Here is a 27176-nt window from a genome sequence, read left to right as displayed (position 1 = left end):
AGAGACGTGTATGGAGACGTATATGGAGACGTGTATAGAGACGTGTATGGAGACGTGTATAGAGACGTGTACGGAGACGTGTACAGAGACGTGTATGGAGACGTGTATAGAGACGTGTATAGAGACGTGTACGGAGACGTGTATTATGCAATTACATGGCTCCACGTTTAATGTGAGCGGGGGAGGGGGGGTCACTAAGTGACGGATTGTAAACACCAGAGAGGGACCAGTACTGGATAAACTAGTTTCGTTTCTTACAATCACTTCCTGCTTCCTCTACCAACCACCCAGTGAGAGAGACAGCGAGGAGAAAAGAGACTTCAGGCCTGGACAGGAGACCGGAGGGGAAAAGTCAGAAGAGAGCCGAGGAAAGAGACAACCAGCAGATAGAGGAGAGAAAAAAAATCACTAGAAAACGGAAGAGAAGAGAGGAACAAACACAGAGGAGAAAAAAGACAGCGAGCCAACGGGGGGGTGAGAGAAACAAGAGACAACAAACCCGGAGAGGAGACTGAGAGGAGGAAACAAGAGACAAGAGACAGCAAACCCGGAGAGGAGACTGAGAGGAGGAAACAAGAGACAAGAGACAGCAAACCCGGAGAGGAGACTGAGAGGAGGAAACAAGAGACCAGAATTAGAAGAGAGCGACAAGCGGAGAGAGAGAAAGCGTGCAGAAAAGTAAAAAATATAGAAAAGACAAAGAGACGCAGAGAAAGCAACTGTGCAAGAGAAAGAGAGACTACACCGTGCACGAGACACGCACCTTGTACAGAGAGAGGAGACAACTGGGTGGTAAGACAGCAGGAGACAGACAGAAGGTGAAGAGAGAAGGTGAAGGGAGAAGGTGAAGGAGAACGTGAAGAGAGAAGGTGAAGGGAGAAGGTGGAGGGAGAAGGTGAAGAGAGAAGGTGAAGGAGAAGGTGAAGGAGAAGGTAAAGAGAGAAGGTGAAGAGAGAAGGTGAAGGAAGAAGGTGAAGGGAGAAGGTGAAGGAGAAGGTGAAGGAGGAGGTGAAGGAGAAGGTGAAGACAGAAGGTGAAGGAGAAGGTGAAGGAGAAGGTGAAGGGAGAAGGTGAAGAGAGAAGGTGAAGGGAACAGGTGAAGGGAGAAGGCGAAGGTGAAGAGAGAAGGTGAAGGTGAAGGGAGAAGGTGAAGGGAGAAGGCGAAGACTTTGACAACAAGGTACGATGTAGATGTGTATGACAGACTGAGGTAAGAGGAGGTAAAAAAATCAAGAAGAAAGCAAAAAGTCCAGTATAGAAAACCTTTCTACATCAAAAAGACTAACAAGGGATAAAGCACAGGACAGGACTGGACTAATTGAGCTCCTGTTGGATTTCCATACAAGAGAACAAGACTAGAAGACTCATCATGTCTTTGGAGACCTCATCAGCTGCTGACAGCAAAGACCCCCAAATCCCTCCACACCCCATGTACACCAAGGAGCCCCGACCATCTTTTAGCCCTCAAAGCATCAACCCTGAAACAAAGAAAAGCGCCCCCACTGAGGAGTACTTTATATTCAGGGTAAGCCTGATGAAAGATGCCCTCTTTAGGGCTGTTTTGCCATAATGGCACACCAAGCCTCAATATGGATAAGTTGCAATAATGTTTTTTGTAATTTTGTTGTACTCTTCCATTTATCTCTGAAGATTTGTGGCTAAATTCAGTAATAAGACTATGGAGGTGCAGGGAATATTGAGAGTCCAGGGATCATGAGACCATCTCTTCTTGCTCTTGTTTGGTGGTCTGTATGGAGGAAAGCAGCTGTGGGTATAATGTAGGCCATCTGCTGCCTCCAATAATTCATAATGGTAATAAGCTTTACTAAAATACTGACCTGATAGAAATGTCTTAGCTTGTAGACAAGACAGGTAATCCAGTGAGCCTAGGATAGTATGGGCCCTATATGTGGCCCTTGCAATCGTATCTCTGGGCTGTTTGTCTTTATTAGCATTGCTGTACAGATAAGTCCCAAGCATAGAGTGCTTTAGTTATGGGGCCCATAAAACATATGGGTGTGTGTGCAACCGGGAACATTTATGGATGACAGCAGTGTGTAACGAAGCAGGTCTCAGCCGAACTTACAGCATCTGTCTTAAAGGGGCAGAATGTGGCCTGGCCGGTCCCAGCCCAAGTGGGGAGGTTTTGCAAGAAGAGTAGCAGATCCCTACTCATCTGGAACCTCTCCCTGCTGCTAAGACTGTCCTTGACAGACAGGTGAGCTGTCCCTACACTATCCATGCACTAAAAGCGTGCCAAACCCAGGAGCCAAAGTCTTAAGTAGACTCTGCATGACCCAAGATGGCCACCAGAGTCACATGGGCTGTCAGCATCCAACCAGATTGCTGCCCCAGTGACCGAGGAAACCGTAGAGGAACCGTGTTCCTCCTGACTTCCTCTCCCTCTGCACTGCTCCTGCAGCTAAGCGCCACCTGCAGTGGATAAAATAGACTGCACCTGCCTACAGGTGGGTATCGGTATCAGTCAGAACCATCCACCCACCCCCATGTGACAACACTGGGTGCCAATCCCCAAGCTGTAACTCTGGAGGAAGGTAGGTCCTTCCCCATATCTGGACGTATTGGATATTTTCTTTGCTTCCACAGGTGTGTAGCACACCCCTGAAAGACCCACTGGTTTTGAATGGTCCCATTTCCCCACCTAATGCACACACAGCCAGGCACTTGGTATTTTCTTCTCTCTCTCTCTGGCTCAATGAAACCGCCTAGGGGGTATCTTTTGTACTTTTATTGCTGAGTAGAACTTGGATTGGTATGGGAAAGGCATGGAATACCCCAAAGGAACTGAAGTCACTGAGGAATCTTCTGACTAAACCGGTGGAGAACTTCCACAAAGCCACTAGTTGCTAGGAGAAAGGCTGTATATTAGTCTCTGTGTAGAACGGGTACCAGTCTCTAGGACTTAGGTCAGTACTCACAGGCCTCAGGATCATCAGTGGCCACCTTCTGACATCCACCGGGCACTTCTTAGTGAAGGAGACACAGACTCACAAAACCACCAACCACTGGACCCTCTCCAATCCAGCCTCCACTGGGTATCCTCCAGAGTTCTTCTCCAGACCATAAGTGAGAAACCCCAGATTTTAGAGAATAGCCCCCCCCCCCCCAGCCTAAGCTATGGCTGGGACCTCAATGATCTCCACACAGCATCTCAGCAGACTGTCCAGAGGGGCAGAGCCCCATAGACAGGAGAATCCTCTGGCAAGGCTCACGCAGGATCCTAGAACCCTCTGCTCTGGTGCTTCCGATTATTTATGGGCTCTCCAGCCACCTCTTCGACACACCTCTCAAGGGATTGGATGGGTGCCAAAAAATATGTAAACTTCTTTCCCATTCTTCCTCGCACTGTAATTTCAGAATCTTCCAGAATGCAGGGGAAAGCAATCAGACCAGCAGCCTTTGTAACACCGAGCAATCTAGAGCAATCAACCCCCGCTCCACTGATTACAGAGGAGCTAAACAAAATGTACCTATCAACCTGTACTAACTACTAGAAGGATGCTACAGGGGAATGGATAAGTAAGGGAGGAAAATATAAGCATCTGAAGCACAACTTCACTGTAAATCTAAATTCATGTACTTTTATGAGTTACATGTATGTTTAATGGGCACCAAACCACATTAATTAGTATTGTTTATTTATCTTCCTGGAGTTCAGCTTTTGGTGACTTCCAGGTCTTGGGATCGGCACCCTGATCTTCTTTCTGTCCACAATCATGTTCATGGAACACCTAATCTCCGATTTCCTGATGTCTCTCGTTCTCTCTTCCAATAGCCTTTAGTTGTCCAGCAGGCGGTGCAGAAGCTTAGAGGGTCCCTCTCTGAAGATGAGGATGGGCAACTCCACAGCTCCTGGATCTTGGCACAGTGAGTATTGATTCTGGCCTTGTGCCAATAATGTCTTTATTACCTGGTTACATCATTGATAAAAGGGAACAGCAAGGACATAATGTGCCGTATTGTATGAAAGACAATCATTCTTTATGGAGGATATTAACTTCTATCCTCATTGCCATCTGAATGAAGGAAACAAATGTAGCGCTAATCCCGAAGGAGCCGCTGGACTTTTGCCCAGGTCTTCCTCACTTTTTCTCCGCAGCCAAGCACAAGGTAGCCTTGGTAGTCTCATTGTCTTCAATGATCATTCTGGGGATTGTTGATTTTGTTGTTTTATTTTTGGAGAACTTGGATTTAGTGGGATACTCCAAGAAATAGAACTATTCACAACTGAGGACATCTCACTGATCTCTTAGTAAAGCTCTGGTCAAGTCCTTGCTGAAAGCAGATAAAAGATTTCTCCTTGGCAACAAAGGACTGTACAGGAGCCTTAGTAGTAGTAGTAACCGGACAAAGCTCTTCAGAACACCAGCCAATGTTCCCTAGTCTGGACCTCCAGCTGACTATATAGCAGAACAGAAGGGAGTAAGAGCACAAGTCTATAGATCCTTTAGGTTGTTTACTCACAAAATGTCCAGGGACAGCTGATAGCCTCCTTCCAACTTCCATGCGACCAGATCTTCAATAAACAGCCCCTCACCCAGCTCTCAGGGTCTCTATCTCTGACTCCAGGTCGCCCACCTGAGGCCGCATGGCAGTGTGCCCTTCCCAGACTGGAACTCTCCTCTCCAGGAGAGACCTCATGCTCAGTGTATCCAAAGAATAAATACCCTCTGCCAGCATCCTTCAGGGCCACCCTCCCTGGGATTGACTAGAGTGGTATTAATATTCAGACACCTGTTCATCCAGAACCTTCCTAGGTTGCCTGGATACAGAGGAGGCCAGAGACAGAACTAACCAGCAGCTGAGCACACTGAGCAGACTACACTAATCAATCACAGCTCCTCTGTTAAGTACATTTCTCTAGCAATTCTCCTGTTAAAGTGGAGTTCCACCCAAAAGTGGAACTTCCACTCATCAGATTCCTCCCCCCCTCCGGTGACACAGTTGGCACCTTTCAGGGGGGAGGGGGGTACAGATACCTGTATATTACAGGTATCTGTACCCACTTCCGGCATAGATAGCCGCAGAATCTGCAGTTATTTACGCCACTTCCTGCTCCCTCCCCGCTGCCTGCTGGGAAACACACGGGTCCCAGAGGCAGCAGGGACCATCCGTATTGCGCTGCGCGACTCACGCATGCGCAGTAGGGAACCGGGAAGTGAAGCCGCACGGCTTTACTTCCTGATTCCCTTACCGAAGATGGAGGCGGCAGCACCCGAGGACGGAGAGACGCTTCGGCCTCGGGTGCCGACATCGCGGGCGCCCTGGACAGGTAAGTGTCCATGTTTTAAAAGTCAGCAGCTACAGTATTTGTAGCTGCTGACTTTTTTTTTTTTTTTTTTTTTTTTTTTTTTTTTTTTTAAATTTATTTTTATTCAAATTTTCCTTATAAGACACAAAGACATAAAGACATATACAAATTGGTTGTCTAGCTTGTACAGGTGATATCGCAAGTACATCAGGTAAAAAAAAAAAAAAAAAAAAAAAAAAAAAAAAAAAAAAATGAAAGGGAAAGAAAAAGAGAGGAATACATCCATGCAATACAATTTTAACATGTAAGTGAAAAGGGGATTTTTGGAATTTTTGGGCCGCCCCCCCACTGCCCATAAAGGCCTATACCTATTAACTAGGAATTACATTTAATCGTCGATTCTTGGTATCGTAACTGAAGCTAGTCCAACATTAGTAAGCAATGTTCATTTCCTCCAGCCACCCACTCCAAACCTTATTAAATTTCAATTGGCAGCCTCTATTAAGATAGGTATCTTTATATAGTGGAAGATTATCGTTAACCAAACGTTTCCACTGGACATTTGTGGGGGGATAGGGCTTCTTCCATTGAAATGTTATGGTTTTCCTAGCGTAAAATAGAAGCAAGCCAATCATCGTGCGTTTAGCTACAGCAGGAACTAATTTTTTTATAAGGCCCAACATACAAATCTCCATAGACAGTGGTAGATTAGTGGATGCAATTTTATTGATTAGGCCTAGTACCCCCCCCCAGAATTGTTGTATCTTTGGACAATGCCAAAAGATATGGGAAAAATCTCCGGGGGTGTAGCTACATCTCCAACACTTAGGGGAGTGGGCAGGATTTATCAAATGAAGTCTGTGGGGAGTGAAATACGCCCGGTGGACTATTTTAAATTGGACTAACTTGTCACGTATAGAGACTAGCGAACTAAAAGGGAAGTCCCAAACACCATCCCAATCTTCGCCACTCAAAGCTGGAATGTCACGCTGCCAACGGGACAAAAGGCCGTCCAACGGAGGCAAGGACTCATAGATTAAATGCTGATATATGTGAGATATAGGTTTTTTTGTACAACCGGATCTAAGAGTAGTCTCCAGTTTAGACTGTATTAATATACAGGACGAACGTGGGAATTGGGCTTCGAAAGCATGCGAAAGTTGAAGATAACGGAACTGATAGTGCTGCGGAAGATTATACTGGGAGGAAAGCTGACAAAAAGAAAGCAGTGAGGTGCAAGACACCACTTGTGAGATTAATTTTATACCATATCTAGTCCATATCTGGGGGTCAATAGATTTGTAAAAATGTGGTAAATTGGGGTTTAGCCATAGGGGTGTATTAGGGGAAATTCCCATCTGGCTGTGTTTTTCAATAGCCAAGCCCATTTTCCAGGCCCGTAAAGTAGTAAGCATAGACGGAGTTAATAAGTGTGGGGCACATGGGCCTCTGTAAATTAGGTATTGAAGAGATTCCCAGGAGCCTGCCACAGTGGCCTCCAAAGCGGAGGCCACATTGGTTTTATCAGGATTTAGCCACCAGACCACTGTCACCAGCTGTGTCGCCAAAAAGTACTTATAGCAATCTGGAAAGGCCATACCACCCTGCGATAGTGGCCTCATTAATGTAGTTAACTTATATCTCGGTGGTAAGGAGCCCCAGAGAAACTCTGAAAAGCGTTGGTTTAGTTTAGTAAAGAAGGATTTAGGAAACCACTGCGGGGAATGGCGGAATAAATATATGAATTTGGGGATGACCTTCATTTTAAGCAAGTTGACCCTTCCCCATACCGATAGGGGGAGATTATTCCATGCCTTGAGTTTAGCTTTCATATCCCCCACTACCGGATCCAAGTTTAATTTAAGAAAATCTGAGGCTTGTGCAGAGACACAAACCCCAAGATATTTAAAGGAGTCAACCCACTTTAATGGGCTATCTGGAGAAGATGTCAATTTGGCTGCTTGATCTATTGGAAATAGAGTAGATTTTGGCCAGTTTACCCGGAGGCCCGTTACCATGGAGAAAGTGTTGAGGAGTGACAGAGCACCCTGAAGTGATGGACCCGCGTCCCCCAAAAATAAAACCATGTCGTCAGCATACAGGGCTACCCTCTCCTCCAGCATGCCTATCCTAAGCCCCTTAATATGAGGCGATGTACGGAGAGCCTCTGCAACTGGCTCTATAGCTAGAGCAAATAGAGCCGGAGAAAGAGGGCAGCCCTGTCTAGTTCCCCGAAACAGTTGAAATGGAGTTGAGAGTCTGGAGCCCAAACGAATCGATGAGATGGGACACCTATAGATCACCTGCAACCATGATATAAACCGTAGTGGAAAACCCATTCGACGTAGAGTCTCCCACAAAAAGGGCCACTCCACAGTGTCGAATGCCTTTTCTATATCTAGTAGGGCAATAGCTCTGGTACCGGAGTTATTGTGTTGGGCATGAATATTGGTAAAGAGTCTCCTAAGATTAACGTCGGTTGACCTTTTAGGCATAAATCCTGTTTGATCAGAGTCAATAACCGAAGGTAATAATGGATATAGACGGGTAGCCAGCAGTTTGGTTAAGATTTTCAGGTCATTATTCAATAGGGCTATTGGCCTATATGAGGCACATAGCTCTGGGTCCTTAAGGTCCTTATGGATCAAAGTAAGATAGGCCTGGTGCATTGAAAGGGGCAGATCACCCTTGGATAGGCAGAGGGTGTATAATTGGGCCAGGATGGGTGCCAAAAATGCTGCATGTGCCCTATAAAATTCTATAGGAAGACCATCCGGCCCTGGCGCCTTGCCCAAAGGGAAGGACCGTATAATTTTTAAAACCTCTAAGGCCGAAATAGGGCGTACCAACGATTCTCGTTCCTCATTCGACAGCCAGCCAAGTGCTAGTGGATCTAAAAGGTTTTGCAACATCTCTGGCTGGAAGTCGGGGGGAAGAGCAGAGGTATAAAGAGTTTGGTAAAAGGCTTTAAACATTTGTAAGATTTCTACCTGAGAGGTCACCTTATCCCCAGTTGAAGACCGCAGGCCCGAAACCACTGTGGATGGATATTCATGCTGTGCCAACATGGCCAGGAAACGACCATTCTTGTCCCCCTGTTCAAATAGTCGCTGTCTACCTTTATGCATATCCAATCTTGTAACTTCCGTTAAATGTAAATTTAGTGAACTGCGGGCGGCATTTAATGCGTCAAAATGAGCTGCTGTAGGATCTGTACTATAGATTAATGTTTGATCCTCTACCATCTGTTGTAACCTGTAAGTTTCCCGGCCCTGCTGTTTCTTGACACTAGCGATAATAGAGATATATTGCCCTCTTGTATAGGCCTTGAAGGTGTCCCAGACCGTCTGTGGGGTCGAGGAGCCTTCATTAAGTTCCCAAAACTCAACTAGTCTGGGTGGGATAGTGTCAGCCACCTCAGGGTGGGAAATCCACTGTGCCCCCAGCCTCCACAGGGCCGCATCTCGGCGTGCAGGCGAGCGAAGCTCGATTACCAGTGGGCTATGATCGGACAACCCACTGGGTAGATATTTAGCCCCTATTACATCCGTCAACAGGATTGAATTAGAGAAGGCTAGGTCAATCCGTGAGGCAGTCCTATGTGAGGCCGAAAAGCATGAGTATGCCCTAATAGCCGGGTGTTTCCATCTCCATATCTCCTGTAGCCCCATTGCCTGTGCCCATATAGATAGTTCAGAGCTATAGTTTTTTGATGGGACTGGTCTGTCCAAATCTGGGGAGATAGTAGAGTTGAAATCCCCCATCACCAGCAATTTCGCTGGATAAAAAGGAGCTGCTTTTTCCAAAACCTTATATAATAAATCATGTGTAAAAGGTGGAGGAATATAAACATTTATGATTATATATCGCTGAGACCAGTGTGAAAACACCACCATTGCAAACTTGCCCTGGGGGTCCGTGCACACGTCCTCAATAACACAGGGGAATTTCTTGTGTATTAGGATTGAGACCCCTCTAGCATAAGAGGAGTAAGTCGCATGGATGGCCCTCTGAATCCAGGGTTTTTTTAGAGTTAAAACCTTGCTGCCTGTGAGGTGGGTTTCCTGTAGGAGAATAAAATGTGGAGAGTGGGTTTTTAGATATCTCATCAACAGTGCCCGTTTAAATTTAGAATTAAGACCTCTCACATTCCATGAAAGGACCGAAAAGGTTTCAGCTAAGGAAGTGGCCATATAGGTTTAAGAAGCCATGGCCAAGTAAAATGACTAGGGGAACACCATTTGGGGTAACTCACAAGCAGCAAGATTTTTACAATATACCATGTACCAGCAATGTTAATTTTTAAGGCAATTTTTGAAACAAGCTTATACAAACCATGACAAAGACCAACATAAAACAACAAAAAAATATATATACCCAAGCACGAAGTGCTTATCCGACTAAGTCCCATCTCCTCTCAAAAAACAAAAAAAGGAGGAGGAGAGTTGGGATTAGTTTTCTCCCAAAAAAAAAAAAAAAAGAACACGCAAGCTGCAACTGTATTGCAACTATATTGCAGATATACCCCTAAAAGGGGATATCGTACTACTACTACTATTTGTTCAGGCACCCTATGGCCGAACAAATATATAAAAAAGGAAAAAAGGAAAAACCTATCCAATACCTATCCAAAAAAAAAAAAAAAAAAAATTGGACGGGATGGGGAGAAAAGGGCAGGAGGGGGAAGGAAAAAAAAAAAAAAAAAAAAAAAAAAAAAAAAGGAAGAGAAAAAAGGAGACAAAAAAGGAAGCAACAGAGAGTAATTGAGGTGGGGTTGGGTTCTAATTTTCTAACTCTTGGCTCTTAGTGTAAGAGATATAGTCCAAGTCCAAGTCCAAGTCCAAAGGGCTGAGCATTCCAACTCCAAATAAAGTACATTTATCTAAGCATTCATTAGGAGACCACAGAATAGCAAGAAAATTTTAGACACTATAAGGGTGCACTATAATGGACTATAGTAGACTATAGTAGACTATAGTAGTAAGGATGGTACAAAAAAAAAAAAAAAAAAAAAAAAAAAAACACATGCGTCACCCACGGCCATCTAACCAGGATATAGCGGCCTCCGGATTGGTGAAAAAGAATGTTCGGTCCCCGTCTGCAACTCGAAGCTTGCTGGGATATAATAAGCTAAATTTAAGACCTTTATCCCTTAGGCGTCTTCTGACCTCTGTAAAGGCCCGGCGTCGCTGCTGGACTTCAGGGGAGTAATCAGGAAACAACATGATTTTTGCATTATTAAACCGCAGTTCTTGTTTATCTCTAGCTGCAGCTAATATCTTATCTCTGTCTCTGAAATTCAAAAGTCTCAATAAAAGAGGCCTGGGAGGATTACCAGGGGCTGGAGGGGTTGGTGGAATCCTATGCGCCCTCTCTACCACGAATGTAGGGGGCATAGCAGGTAAGTCCAACAATGATATAAGAAAGGATTCCACAAACTCAGCTGGTTTATTACCTTCTGTTTTTTCCGGTAGGCCTATGATCCTTAGATTGTTTCTCCTCATGCGATTTTCTGTGTCTATCGACTTATCTTGTAGGGCTTTTACCTGCAGCTGCAAAGCGCGAAGGTTCCTGGAGTCTGCACTGGTAATGTCCTCCAGTTGTGAGATCCGACTCTCAGCCTCTACGAAGCGGGATCTAAATTTGTCCATATCATGCCGAATTAAGCTGATATCTGAAGCCAAATGGTCTATTTTAACCATCACCTTTTCATTTCCAGCTTTAATTGCTGCCAGCAGCTCAGCATGGGAGGCCGCGTGAGAGGCTACAGGTGGAGACGGATCAGGGAGCGTCTGCGTGCTAACTGACATGTTTGGTATGGGAAGCCTCGGAGGTAATATCGCGGCGGCGGCAGCAGGCACAACAACAGCAGCAGGCTTAGCAGGCTTAACAGAGCCAAGAGCAGCAGCAGCAGAGGCAGCAGAGGCGGCAGGGGTGGTGGTGGAGACCGCAGGCACTGTGGAGGACCGGAGCCTACCCGGAGATATGGTGGGACCTCGCGGTGCACCGAAAGCCTTTTTCTTTCCCAGGGTGCCTGTATACGAACGGATCTGGTGAGAATCGGAACTGAGAGTCGCTGGAAGTCAGAGAGTCAGCCCGGCCAGTGCCAGAGAAATTTCAGGATGAATGGTTGGAGCGGAGCTCAGCCCGCACACGTAGCTGCTGACTTTTAAAAAAAATTTTTTCGGCGGCGCTCCGCTTTAAGCAGGGGAACAAAACTATATATAAGGGAAAAGAAATGTTACCCCAGCTCCACTGCCAATATGAAAGTCCACGAGCTGTGATCCGGTGCTCTACCAAGGACGTTCAGGCCCCAAATACAATATTTCAATTAAAAAGGGCTGGCAACTAGGATGCTCTTGAATAAAAATCCTTTATTGGTTACATAGGTACACGGGTACAGGCAATACGCTGACGCGTTTCGGCTAAGAAGCCTTCATCAAAGCAAATGCTTTGATAAAGGCTTCTTAGCCGAAACGCGTCAACGCTTCAGCCTTTTTGATTCAGCCTTTTTGATTCAAAAACTATATATACACTAATCCTAGCAATCCTAGTACCTACCTAGGAGGGTGACTACACTAAAGAGTAGAATTTGATTCTTGCTTTTGAGATCTCCATTTCAACCAGCTGGAACTCCTCTTTGCAGTTTGCGGTTGGTTTTGGTAATGGAACACTGGCACCAAAGATTTGGCACATCCCTTTTTTAGAACCAGTAAGAAAACTTTTGCTACCCACGTTTTGGGTTGTATCGGTACTTATGGGCCGGTGCCTACAGCAGCGGTTTTATAGGGGGATTTAAAAATCAATGGAGCCAGGTGTAAAGTTGTTGGCAAAACAGGGACTGCGTCCTATCAGGAGGAACAGAAGCTTGAATAGTGAAAAGAGTTTCTGCGATCTTTCTTTAATTTGATTGGTCTCCTATCTGTCCTCTACAGGATCAGTCACTGGGGCACAGAGCGTGAAGTCCTTGTCTTCCTGTGTGAGCGTTCCCTCCTCATCTGTTACTATAACTTCCTAGAGATGGGCAGCTGCCGTTTATTCCGCATCCCTCTGAATTTCATTGACACTGTGATATGGGGACCTCTGACCTACCCCAAGATGGCTCTTAACAAGTAAGTCTTCTGCAAAACCCAACAATGGAACTTAAAGTGTATGGAAATCCAATATCTATCTTTTTCCTTTGGATAGAGTGGGGGTGGGGGGTTAGAACCCCTGCTGGTCCTTTTTTCTTTTCGTTTAGCATTGGGGAACCTTCCCTTCACCCCCCCCCACCGCAGAGACTCACCAGGAAGCTAGTGGAAGCCAGCAGGAGCCAATCACTTTCAACTGGAATTCTTCCGTTCCAATGAGTATCGGGAAGAGTGGTTACAGAATGTTCACACCTCCTGTCCAGTACTTGGACTATCAGTATGATTTCCTCAAAATTGTTATCAACACTTTAAGAAACTTTAATCCAAACCACCTTGGAATGTGTTGATGTTGATTTCCCAAGAATAGGATGAGAGATGTGAAAATGGTTCTTCCCGACACTTGTGGGAACTGGAGAAGTGACTTTAGGATAAGTCATGGTGGTGGTCAGTGCTGAGACATGGTCATCCAGTGTCCTAAGTAAAGGTGCCAAAATGCCCCCCATTATGTGCAAGCTTAGAGGATCCTACCCCCAGCAGTTATTCGCTTGGCAGAATAACTGTGCAGCTCCAGATCTGTCTGTAGGCAGGTGTCGTCTACTTTCTCCATGGTAGGTGGTGCTCGGCCGCAGTGGCATTGCAGTCGGAGGGGAAGTCAAGAAGAACATGGCTCCTCTATGGTTTCCTGGGTCACTGGGGAAGCTGTCTGATTGGATGCTGTTCCCCTATGTGACTCTGGGAGCCATCTTGGGTCAAGCAGAGCCTAATAAAGGCCCTAGCTCTCAAGCTTGGCGCGCTTTCCACATGTGGGTAGTGGATCCTGACATTAAATCCCACTGTCCGCTAAATCTGGGTCACAAGAGTGCCGAAGCAAGTGCATTCCTGTGACCCGGAAGAGAAGTATGGCCAAAAAAAAAAAATTGGCCATACTTACCTATTAATAAAATGTCACTGTGTGACATTTCAATAAAGTTTTTTATTTTTTATTAAAGTCTGATGCACTGCAGTTGGCGCGTTGGCACTGCTGTCCTCCCACCACACACCATCCACTGTGTTCTAATGCAGCATTTATGCATGGATTTGTGTTTGAAGTGAGGGGGGGGGGGGGCAGGTAAGCAAAGCCAGTACTGTCCCAATCTGACAGCTCTCCTACTTTTAGAAGCAGGCAGCTGTGTGTACAAGAGTGCGGCACTGACAGGAAGGAGAAGAGGGAGAGAGAGCACAGCATTCACCTCCTCCAGACTCTGTCCTCCTCACTTCGCTGCTTCCAGGACTGGGCTGACAGGAGTAGTGATGCCGATGTCAGGTACAGTGACGGCTGGTGCTCCATCGGCCGGGGGGGGGGGGGGCAGCAGACAGACCTGACCACACCGAAAACACCCCCGATGCTCCAGCTTGCCACCCCACACTAATCCCCCTCCCCCCCATCGCTCAAGCCTGCCACCACACACCATTGACAACAATGCCCCCCTCTCTTGCAGCAATAGACTGCTGAGATTACAAGAATAGTAGTGAGACTCTCTGGGAGCACTGGGGGGCTGGGATTGCAGGAACACTGGAGCCTCTTGCAGCACAGGGATGATGGTATTACGGGAACACAAATGAGAGTGACTAGGAGCACCAGGGTACTGGGGTCACTGGGATCACTGGGATTACTGGGGTCACTGGGATTACTGGGATCACTGGGGTCACTGGGATTACTGGAATCACTGGGGTCACTGGGATCACTGGGGTCACTGGGATTACTGGGATCACTGGGGTCACTGGGATCACTGGGGTCACTGGGATTACTGGGATCACTGGGGTCACTGGGATCACTGGGGTCACTGGGGTCACTGGGATTACTGGGGTCACTGGGGTCACTGGGATTACTGGGGTCACTGGGGTCACTGGGATTACTGGGGTCACTGGGGTCACTGGGATTACTGGGGTCACTGGGGTCACTGGGATTACTGGGATCACTGGGATCACTGGGGTCACTGGGATTACTGGGGTCACTGGGGTCACTGGGATCACTGGGGTCACTGGGATTACTGGGATCACTGGGGTCACTGGGATTACTGGGATCACTGGGGTCACTGGGATCACTGGGGTCACTGGGATTACTGGGGTCACTGGGATTACTGGGATCACTGGGATTACTGGGGTCACTGGGATCACTTGGGTCACTGGGGTCACTGGGGTCACTGGGATTACTGGGGTCACTGGGATTACTGGGGTCACTGGGGTCACTGGGATTACTGGGGTCACTGGGGTCACTGGGATTACTGGGGTCACTGGGATCACTGGGATTACTGGGATCACTGGGATTACTGGGGTCACTGGGATCACTTGGGTCATTGGGGTCACTGGGGTCACTGGGATTACTGGGGTCACTGGGGTCACTGGGATTACTGGGGTCACTGGGGTCACTGGGATTACTGGGGTCACTGGGGTCACTGGGATCACTGGGATTACTGGGATCACTGGGATTACTGGGGTCACTGGGATCACTTGGGTCATTGGGGTCACTGGGATTACTGGGGTCACTGGGGTCACTGGGATTACTGGGGTCACTGGGGTCACTGGGATTACTGGGGTCACTGGGATCACTGGGATTACTGGGATCACTGGGATTACTGGGGTCACTGGGATCACTTGGGTCATTGGGGTCACTGGGGTCACTGGGATTACTGGGGTCACTGGGATTACTGGGGTCACTGGGGTCACTGGGATTACTGGGGTCACTGGGGTCACTGGGGTCACTGGGATCACTGGGATTACTGGGGTCACTGGGGTCACTGGGATTACTGGGATTACTGGGGTCACTGGGGTCACTGGGATCACTGGGATTACTGGGATCACTGGAACATAGGATACAATGGAACCTAGAGGCATTTTGGAGGTGCTCAGGGGTCACAGAAGAAGCTGCTGAGGGTCACAGGGGCATACTGTCTCAGAAGACACTGGAAAGCACAGGGGGGCTCAGCGCCTTGTGTATTGTCTGTAACACTGAGCCGCACACGCACTGGCAGCCAGGCTCTGATTGGTGTTGCACCAGCAAATCCCAGAAGTTGGTGGCCTTTCACTGGAACAGAGACCACACGTTGGAGCGGGAAACGGGTGAGTGTGACAATAATTCCTAGAACAGGAGGACAACCCCGGGTTTCCATCACCACCATTCCATTATTCCCAGGTTATTATAACTTTCCTGTCCAGTGGCTGTCTGCCGGAACAGTTCATCCGTTCTGATGGCTACCACCATATGGCCTTAATTTATGGACACCTCACCATCACACTGGTAGGTGCACCATATTCCTGCTGCACATCCATGTAGAGTTGGTGGCACTGGTAGAAAAGGTTTTGGTGAGGTCATAAAGAACAAATTACAACAACAAAAAAAACATTTTTCTAATTTTTCCCATTATTATTTCCCATTGTTGTTGGTTGTCTCTCTCCAGGAGGGAGGGCAATGCTCTCCAGGTGAAATGGGACAAGCTCCGAGCTCCTCCATCTTTCCTTTCATGGTGGAATCCATGGACAGAAGACCTTTCCTACATCAACCTGGTCCAACACCCAGGAGTGGCCACCCAGGAAGACCTGAAAGACATGTGCCAGGTAAAGTGACAGTCGCAAAGCAAAACAAGAAATGGTAACTATCAGGAGAAATTCCAGATGGCCTAGAATCAGATATATTTTGCATGTTAAGAGCAGGTATGATACAATACCCAACGACCCCCCTTATTCCCCCACCAAGGATGCCTTCACTTGCCCTCCAGAAGGGCAGTGCCATCTTTGTTAAGGAATCATCCAAAGTCACCATCTACAGTAGGGAAAATAACGATCGTCTCCCCCGCAGATTGTGTAAGTTTTGCCCCCTTACATAGAAATGAAGGGTCTATAATTTTTATCATAGGTGTATTTTATATGATAGAGACAGAATATCAACCAAAAATCCAGAAAAATCACAATACAAATGTTATAAATGGAGTTGCAGTTCAGTGAGTAAAATAAGTATTTAATCCCCTTCACAGAACATGACTTAGTAGTTGGTGGAGAAACCCTTGTTGGTGATCACAGAGGTCAGACGTTTCTTGTAGGTGGTGATCAGTTTCCACACATCTCAGGAGGGATTTTGTCTTCTTTACAGATCTTCTCTAAATCCTTAAGGTCTCTTGACAACTCGAAGTTTCATCTCCCTCCACAAATTTTCTATAGGATTAAAGTCTGGAGACTGGATAGGCCACTCCATGACCTTCATGTGCTTCTTCTTGAGCCCCTCCTTTGTTGCCTTGGCGATATGTTTTGGGTCATTGTCATGCTGGAAGACCCATCCATGACCCATCTTCAGTGTTCTGGATGAGGGAAGAAGGTTCTCCTCCAAGATCTTACAATACATGGCCCCGTCCATTGGCCCCTCAATGCGGCAAAGTCGTCCTGAACCTTTATCAGAGAAACACCCCAAATCATCATGTTTCCACCTCCGTGTGTGACTGTAGGGATGACGTGTGACTGTAGGGATGACGTGTGACTGTAGGGATGATGTGTGACTGTAGGGATGATGTGTGACTGTAGGGATGATGTGTGACTGTAGGGATGATGTGTGACTGTAGGGATGGGGTGTGACTGTAGGGATGATGTGTGACTGTAGGGATGATGTGTGACTGTAGGGATGATGTGTGACTGTAGGAATGATGTGTGACTGTAGGGATGATGTGACTGTAGGGATGGTGTGACTGTAGGGATGATGTGTGACTGTAGGGATGATGTGACTGTAGGGATGGTGTGACTGTAGGGATGATGTGTGACTGTAGGGATGATGTGTGACTGTAGGGATGATGTGACTGTAGGGATGGTGTGTGACTGTAGGGATGATGTGTGACTGTAGGGATGATGTGTGACTGTAGGGATGATGTGACTGTAGGGATGATGTGTGACTGTAGGGATGATGTGTGACTGTAGGGATGATGTTCTTAGGGTCATAGTCAGCATTTTTCTTCCTCCAAACATGGCGAGTTGAGTTAATGCCAAAGAGCTGAATTTTGGTCTCATCTGACCACAGAACTTTCCACCAATCCTTCTCTGAATCATTTAGATGTTGATTGGTAGACTTCAGACGTTCCTCTACATGCGTCTTCCTGAGGAGGAGGACCTTGCGGGGGCTGCAGGATTTCAATCCATGGTGGTGTATTGTGTTACCAATGGTTTGTTTGGTGACTGTGGTCCCAACTGCCTTGAGATCCTTCACAAGCTCCTCCCATGTAGTTCTGGGCTGATCCCTCACTTTTCTCATGACCATCCTCACCCCATGAGGAGAAACTTCCATGGAGCTCCAGACTGAGGACGATTGATGGTTATTTTGTATTTCTTCCCTTTGTGAATAATCGCTCCAACAGTTGTCTCCTTCTCACCAATCTTCTTGCTGATGGTCTTGTAGCCCATTCCAGCCTTGTGCAGGTCTACAATCTTCTCCCTGACGTCCTCTGACAGATCTTTGGTCTTCCCCATGATGGTGAGGATTGGATGGAAGAAAGAGATTCTGTGGACAGGTGTCTTTTATACACATAACGAGTTGTCCTTAGGAGAACCTTCTTAGCCTCGGTTCACACCAGAGGCGGCACGACTTGCAAAACGACTTCTGTATAGAAGTCTATGCAAGTCGCCCCAAGTCGCCCCCCAAGTCGTACAGGAACCTTTTTCTAAGTCGGAGCGACTTGCGTCGCTCCGATTAGAACGGTTCCATTGTACTGAACGGGACGCTACTTGTCAGGCGACCTAGGTCGCCTGACAAGTCGTCCTAGTGTGAACCGAGCCTTACATTGACAGGACTAATCTGTGTACCACATGAGCACCTACTGTAGTGTCTGTGTGTACTCCATATATACCCCCCATATATACTATATACACTCTCTATATACTCCATATATACTATATACACTCTCTATATACTCCATATATACCCCCCATATATACTATATACACTCTCTATATACTCCATATATACCCCCCATATATACTATATACACTCTCTATATACTCCATATATACTATATACACTCTCTATATACTCCATATATACCCCCCATATATACTATATACACTCTCTATATACTCCATATATACTATATACACTCTCTATATACTCCATATATACTATATACACTCTCTATATACTCCATATATACTATATACACTCTCTATATACTCCATATATACCCCCCATATATACTATATACACTCTCTATATACTCCATATATACTATATACACTCTCTATATACTCCATATATACCCCCCATATATACTATATACACTCTCTATATACTCCATATATACTATATACACTCTCTATATACTCCATATATACCCCCCATATATACTATATACACTCTCTATATACTCCATATATACCCCCCATATATACTATATACACTCTCTATATACTCCATATATACTATATACACTCTCTATATACTCCATATATACTATATACACTCTCTATATACTCCATATATACCCCCCATATATACTATATACACTCTCTATATACTCCATATATACTATATACACTCTCTATATACTCCATATATACTATATACACTCTCTATATACTCCATATATACCCCCCATATATACTATATACACTCTCTATATACTCCATATATACCCCCCATATATACTATATACACTCTCTATATACTCCATATATACTATATACACTCTCTATATACTCCATATATACCCCCCATATATACTATATACACTCTCTATATACTCCATATATAACCCCCATATATACTATATACACTCTCTATATACTCCATATATACCCCCCATATATACTATATACACTCTCTATATACTCCATATATACTATATACACTCTCTATATACTCCATATATACTATATACACTCTCTATATACCACATGAGCCCCTCCTGTATCCAGTCTGTGGGGGGAGAATTATTGTTGGGGATCAAATACTTATTTTACTCCATTTATAACATTTGTATTGTGTGATTTTTCTGGATTTTTGGTTGATATTCTGTCTCTATCATATAAAATACACCTATGATAAAAATTATAGACCCTTCATTTCTATGTAAGGGGGCAAAACTTACACAATCTGCAGGGGAGACGATCAGTATTTTCCCCATTGTACTTCTTGAACTGAGATGCCGATTCAGAGATGACAAAATCATGTAGATCCTGGTGCCTGTGTCGTCTTTGGCAGTGTTCACAAATGTCTGACAAAGATCTGCCCCTGCTGCAGCCTTGTACTTTTGACTTGCTAGACAAGCCGATTGGATCATCTCAGCCTAGACAGAGTCACTTGACTGGAGCTCAGCGATGGATTTTCCATCATACAACTTTATTACAAAAACATATTGTTGCTGTATTCAGTGTCAGGAAATATTTAATATGAAATTATACAATTACTAAAACATCCAATTTAAACTGAGACATGGATGGATGGATGGATGGAGACATGGATGGATGGATGGATGGATGGATGGATGGATGGATGGAGACATGGATGGATGGATGGATGGATGGTGACATGGATGGATGGATGGATGGATGGATGGATGGATGGATGGAGACATGGATGGATGGATGGAGACATAGAGGGATGGATGGATGGATGGATGGATGGAGACATGGATGGATGGATGGATGGATGGAGACATGGATGGATGGATGGATGGAGACATAGAGGGATGGATGGATGGATGGATGGATGGATGGATGGATGGAGACATGGATGGATGGATGGAGACATAGAGGGATGGATGGATGGATGGATGGATGGAGACATGGATGGATGGATGGATGGATGGATGGATGGATGGATGGATGGAGACATGGATGGATGGATGGATGGATGGAGACATAGAGGGATGGATGGATGGATGGATGGATGGAGACATGGATAGATGGATGGATGGAGACATGGATGGATGGATGGATGGATGGATGGAGACATGGATAGATGGATGGATGGAGACATGGATGGATGGATGGATGGATGGATGGATGGAGACATAGAGGGATGGATGGATGGATGGATGGATGGAGACATGGATAGATGGATGGATGGAGACATGGATGGATGGATGGATGGATGGATGGAGACATGGATGGATGGATGGTGACATGGATGGATGGATGGATGGATGGAGACATGGATAGATGGATGGATGGAGACATGGATAGATGGATGGATGGATGGATGGATGGAGACATGGATGGATGGATGGATGGATGGATGGATGGAGACATGGATGGATGGATGGTGACATGGATGGATGGATGGATGGATGGATGGATGGTGACATGGATGGATGGATGGATGGATGGAGACATGGATGGATGGATGGATGGATGGATGGATGGAGACTTGGATGGATGGATGGATGGATGGATGGAGACATGGATGGACGGATGGATGGAGACATGGATGGACGGATGGATGGAGACATGGATGGATGGATGGATGGATGGAGACATGGATGGATGGAGACATGGATGGACGGATGGATGGAGACTTGGATGGACGGATGGATACATGGATGGATGGGGACATGGATGGATGGAGACATGGATGGATGGATGGAGACATGGATGGATGGATGGATGGATGGAGACATGGATGGATGGATGGATGGAGACATAGAGGGATGGATGGATGGATAGATGGATGGATGGAGACATGGATGGATGGATGGATGGAGACATAGAGGGATGGATGGATGGATGGATGGATGGATGGAGACATGGATGGATGGATGGAGACATAGAGGGATGGATGGATGGATGGATGGATGGAGACATGGATAGATGGATGGATGGAGACATGGATGGATGGATGGATGGATGGAGACATGGATGGATGGATGGTGACATGGATGGATGGATGGATGGATGGAGACATGGATAGATGGATGGATGGAGACATGGATAGATGGATGGATGGATGGATGGATGGAGACATGGATGGATGGATGGATGGATGGATGGATGGAGACATGGATGGATGGATGGTGACATGGATGGATGGATGGATGGATGGATGGTGACATGGATGGATGGATGGATGGATGGAGACATGGATGGATGGATGGATGGATGGATGGATGGAGACTTGGATGGATGGATGGATGGATGGATGGAGACATGGATGGACGGATGGATGGAGACATGGATGGACGGATGGATGGAGACATGGATGGATGGATGGATGGATGGATGGAGACATGGATGGATGGAGACATGGATGGACGGATGGATGGAGACTTGGATGGACGGATGGATACATGGATGGATGGGGACATGGATGGATGGAGACATGGATGGATGGATGGATGGAGACATGGATGGATGAAGACATGGATGGACGGATGGATGGAGACATGGATGGACGGATGGATACATGGATGGATGGGGACATGGATGGATGGAGACATGGATGGATGGATGGATGGATGGAGACATGGATGGATGGATGGAGACATGGATGGATGGATAGTGGGATGGATGGATGGAGACATGGATGGATGGAGACATGGATGGATGGATGGATGGATGGAGACATAGATGGAGGGATGGATGGATGGATGGAGACATGGATGGATGGATGGAGACATGGATGGATGGATGGATGGAGACATGGATGGATGGATGGATGGATGAAGACATGGATGGATGGATGGATGGATGAAGACATGGGCGATGGGTGGGGGTTGCTCTGAATATTAAAAATGAATGAAATGGTGTTTTCGGTTTGTGGGGCTCAGATAGAGTTTAGATGTAAAACGTAGATTTAGGTCTACAAAGATCTGACGCTCGGTTTTCGGGAAGACTTCCACAATGTATCTTTATTAGCGCTGAGTCTTGTGTACAAAGTAACAATCTTCTGTTTGTAGATGTATGGTTTCCATCCAGCTACGGCCATCACTAATCTATATTGATCGGTGGTGTCTGATAAATAATCTTCATTCCTTGTCAGGCATTTGTTAAAGAATCCCCTTTGTGGAATTGCGCCGCCATCATTCATTGTTGGGTATCGATCGGTTTTCTGAGTCTGCTCCATGTAACAAATTAGCTTTATGTCATCCCGGCAATTTGTCCAGGAAAACTGCCGTATTATTATCCTCCCAGCCGCCTCCAAAGTCAATTACCGGAGCGCTGGGCCAAGCGGGGAATTACACATCAGACAATATAATGGTTCAAAAAGAAAGATGGCTCCTCTCCACCATGGCTGCGGGTACAGGAAAGAAAAAATAATTGCAAAAAAAAAAAATGTAAAAGACGTTTGAAGAGTCAGTCCACCCAAAACTGAAAGTAAGATGCAGGCTGCGATAAAGATCGGGGCGACTACAATGACAAAGAAGAAGAGATCTCTATGACTAAGCCCAAATGACTGAAACACGTTTAAGGGGCCGATCCAGAGTGGAAGAATGCAGTGTGTGTTATCAATAAAGCTTTGATGACATCATCGGAGTATGGCCCTTATATTCATAGTAGTGTGTGTTCATTAGAGCGAGGACAGGCTCCTTGGGCTTTGGCCCCTGGCTAGCTGTAGTGCAGGAGGACTAACGGGCAGCTGCGGGTTCCTGGAACTGTCCAATGACTTTAGTATGTGTTGGGAACTCCCGTGTAGATCTTGTTCCCAGCTCCGCCCACTCCAGAGTTTACCAATAAATAAAGTAAAGAATGAATAAAGTAAAACAAAACTTCATTATTGGATCATTTAGGAAATGGTTTTAAACAGGTCTTTTTTTCTCAGAGAATTGGTGCAGGTATTCCCTCTTTCTGAGTCATGCCTTGCTTCCTCCCCCTACCCACCTCCGAGCACCACCCCTTGGTTCCACCCCCTACCCACCTCCGAGCACCACCCCTTGGTTCCACCCCCTACCCATCTCCGAGCACCACCCCTTGGTTCCACCCCCTACCCACCTCCGAGCACCACCCCTTGGTTCCACCCCCTACCCACCTCTGAGCACCACCCCTTGGTTCCACCCCCTACCCACCTCTGAGCACCACCCCTTGGTTCCACCCCCTACCCACCTCTGAGCACCACCCCTTGGTTCCACCACCTACCCACCTCTGAGCACTGTCCCTTGGTTCCATCCCCTACCCACCTCAGAGCACCGTCCCTTGGTTCCACCCCCTACCCACCTCTGAGCACCACCCCTTGGTTCCACCACCTACCCACCTCCGAGCACCGTCCCTTGGTTCCACCCCTACCCACCTCTGAGCACCACCCCTTGGTTCCACCACCTACCCACCTCTGAGCACTGTCCCTTGGTTCCACCCCCTACCCACCTCTGAGCGCTGTCCCTTGGTTCCACCCCCTACCCACCTCCGAGCACCGTCCCTTGGTTCCAACCCCTACCCACCTCCGAGCACCGTCCCTTGGTTCCACCCCCTACCCACCTCCGAGCACCGTCCCTTGGTTCCACCCCCTACCCACCTCCGAGCACCGTCCCTTGGTTCCAAACCCCTACCCACCTCCGAGCACCGTCCCTTGGTTCCACCCCCTACCCACCTCCGAGCACCGTCCCTTGGTTCCACCCCCTACCCACCTCCGAGCACCGTCCCTTGGTTCCACCCCCTACCCACCTCCGAGCACCGTCCCTTGGTTCCAAACCCCTACCCACCTCCGAGCACCGTCCCTTTGTTCCACCCCTACACACCCCCGAGCACCGTTCCTTGGTTCCACCCCCTACCTAGAGCATACAGAACCAAGTGAAATAGGTCCTCTGCAGCCAGCAACAATGGATCCCTCCCAGCAACAATATAGCCATTCCAGTAACAATAGATCTCCCCAGCAACAATAGATAATTTCCAACAACTATATATCCTCCCTGCAGCAATAGATCTCCCAGCAACAATAGATTCCTCCCAGCAACAGTAGATCTCCCCAGCAATTGTAGATCTCTCTTGAAACAATAGATTTCACCAGCAACAATAGATCCCTCTCAGCAACAATAGATCTCCACCTCAGCAACAATAGATCTTCACATCAACTATAGATCCCCCTGCACCAATAGATCCCCTCAGCAACAATAGATCTCCCCAGCAACAATAGATCTCCCCTGAAACAATAGATCCTCATCCAGCAACAATAGGTCCCTCTGAGCAACAACAGATCTCCCCAGCAACAGTAGATCCCTTTCAACAACTATAGATCCACCCAACAGCAATAGATCTCCACAGCAGCAATAGATCCCTCCCAGCAACAATAGATCCAACAGCAACAATAGACCCCTCCCCCAACAGCAGATCTCTCCCATCAACAAATGACCTCTCCAGAAACAAATATCCCCCCATCAGCAACAGTAGATCCCCACATCAACAATAGAACACCCAGCAGCCAGCATCCATTCAGTGCTGCTGGTGCCGTCACTGTGTTCCCCCACGTCCCTGCTGAAAAAAAGCCCTGATTTTAAATGGAACTCTAGGATTTTTTTTTAGATTGCTCCCCCCCTCCCCATCCCCCATTTAAAAAAAGATATTTCCATTCTTCACTTACCCTCTTCACTCTCCAATGCTGCACCTGACTTCATCCTCAGTCCTGGCATTCTGCCCCCTGCTCTCCCCTCCCCCACCATTAGGGGGTGCATTATCACACAGGTTGGGCTCATAGTCCTCCATGACTGAAGCTGGTCATAAATTATGTAAAATTGCTTGATCCCCCCCATAAACACAGGAATTCCTCCAGCGGGGGGGGGGGGAGCCTTCCCCATTGGCAGAATACAATGATCACTGCTGGCAGCTACAGCCACTGGCAGTGATCAGATGAAGATAACCCGACAGGCTGATCAATCGATCAACTTCTGTACAACCAGCCTGCCCATAGAAGGTTCAAAAATGTGTCCGGTTCCTGCTGAACCAATACAGAGAAACAAAACGACTACTTTGACAGATAGAACTGCATCCATTTAAGTACATAATTGTGAATTCATAATATAAAAATGTTATTGTCAAGCTGGCCGATGATAAATCTAGTCTAGGCATCCATGTATGGAAGACCTCTGGTCTGGAAATGGATAAACCCTCAGTCAGTCATTCTAACGTTTTCATTCACAGTGGATTTTGTGTTTTTTTTTTCACAGCTGGAGCAATTTAAGGAGAAGCTATTGGAAATGGTGAACGTGGCACACCAAAGCAGTCCCCTCCCTGGGCGAGCCAATGGCGCACTCATTCTCAACAGGCCGGTGCAGATAGACACGTCCATAGGACTGGTGTCCTTAGTCAACAGCAAAGTCCAGTTGGGTTATGCCAAGCCAAGGTGGGGATTTGGATTTTGAATGGTCACCTACAACTATGTAAATACTCCAAGTGATGGATCCAAGAAGACATGGTAGGGGAGGACTTCTACCTGAAAAGTACAAAAGTCATCAGATCTACAACACCCAATGGTTTTTCTTTTTCGAGAGTGAATTTTAAGTTTAGTTAGCTAATTTTAAGGACTGAAATACTTAACTACATTCAGCTCTTCAAGTGAAGGAGAACATCCAACCCAATGGAAGTCAGACTTTATAAAGGGGAAAAGGTGGGGGCATCACTCTTTCTTATCGAGTACTTTAAAAATATATTTATTTACAGAAAATGAAGTTTTGTGACAACAATTTGTTTGAGCAATAAAAGAAAGAAAACCGTATGTCTCGTCTCCTTCTTATGTGAAGTTCTGTTTTCTTGTTGCTGTGGAGGAATTCGTAGTGTGAATCATTCATTACTGTCCCCGGGGGAAGGGTAACCAGTCATTGTAAAACCCCGAGCTATGTACTTACATGGAGGGGGAGGGGGAGGGAGAAAGATGAGAAAAGAAAGAAAGATGGATGATCACACCCAAGAAATGAGATGATTGGGTCCAAGAAATTATAGAAACATGAATGGGTCCTAGAAATAATAAGGATGATCAAGTCCAAGAAATAACAGAGAGATGATTGGATCCTATAAGTTATAGAAAGATTATTGGGTTTAAGAATTAACAGAGAGATGAATGGGTCCAAGAAATGTGAGAGATGATTGGATCCAAGAATTGTGAGAGATGATTGGATCCAAGAATTGTGAGAGATGATTGGATCCAAGAATTGTGAGAGATGATTGAGTCCAAGAAACGATAGAGAGATGATTGGATCCAAGAAATGGTAGAGATGATTGGGTTCACGAGATGATAGATAGAATATTGGGTTCAAGAATTAACAGAGAGAAGACTGAATCCAAGAACTAAGAGAGATGACTGGATCCAAGAAATGATAGAGACATGAATGGTTTCGCAAAAATCATAGGGAGATGACTGAGTCCAAGAAACAATGCAGAGACGATTAAGTCTAATAAATGAGAGAGATGATTGAATAAAAGAAGCGATAGAGTGATGATTAAGTTCAAGAAATGATAAAGACATGACAGAGATGATTGGATCCAAGAAATGAGAGAGTTGATTGGGTCCAAAAAAAGGTAAAGAGATGATCGGGTCCAAGAAATGATAGATATCACTGGGTTAAAAAAAATGATTGAATGATTATTGGGTTCAAGAATTAATAGAGAGATAACTGAATCCAAGAAATGAGAGAGATGATTGCACCCAATAAATGATAGAGAGATGATTGGGTCCAAGAAATTATAGAAACATGAATGGGTTCCTAGAAATAACAGAGATGATTGCATCCTATAAATTTTAGAAAGATTATTGAGTTTAGGAATTAACAGAGAGATGACTGATTCCAAGAAATGGTAAAGAGATGATTGGGTCCAAGAAATGATAGAGATGACTGGGTTCAAAAAAT

At 46.1% G+C, this 27176-nt stretch overlaps 1 protein-coding gene across 2 annotated transcripts; it reads left to right on the top strand.

The window, feature by feature from the left end:
- Nucleotides 1-200: 200 nt before the first annotated feature.
- LOC141105516 (tumor protein p63-regulated gene 1-like protein) lies at nucleotides 201-26047 on the top strand. 2 transcript variants are annotated; one of them, XM_073595375.1, is made up of 6 exons: nucleotides 201-844; nucleotides 985-1525; nucleotides 3797-3888; nucleotides 12208-12384; nucleotides 15840-15996; nucleotides 25500-26047. In XM_073595375.1, the coding sequence occupies exons 2-6, from the start codon at nucleotides 1370-1372 to the stop codon at nucleotides 25692-25694; spliced, it is 777 nt and encodes a 258-aa protein (XP_073451476.1). In that variant the 5' UTR covers nucleotides 201-844; nucleotides 985-1369; the 3' UTR covers nucleotides 25695-26047. The 2 variants fall into 2 exon arrangements, with proteins under 2 accessions (XP_073451476.1, XP_073451477.1); XM_073595376.1 differs by lacking the exon at nucleotides 201-844 and having other exon boundaries at nucleotides 905-996; nucleotides 1058-1525.
- Nucleotides 26048-27176: the final 1129 nt, after the last annotated feature.

Source organism: Aquarana catesbeiana, linkage group LG08 (assembly GCF_042186555.1).
Source record: "Aquarana catesbeiana isolate 2022-GZ linkage group LG08, ASM4218655v1, whole genome shotgun sequence".
Taxonomy (NCBI): Eukaryota; Metazoa; Chordata; class Amphibia; order Anura; family Ranidae; genus Aquarana; species Aquarana catesbeiana.
The sequence above is the reverse complement of the archived record's forward strand: the minus strand, read 5'-3'. Positions and strand labels throughout refer to the sequence as shown.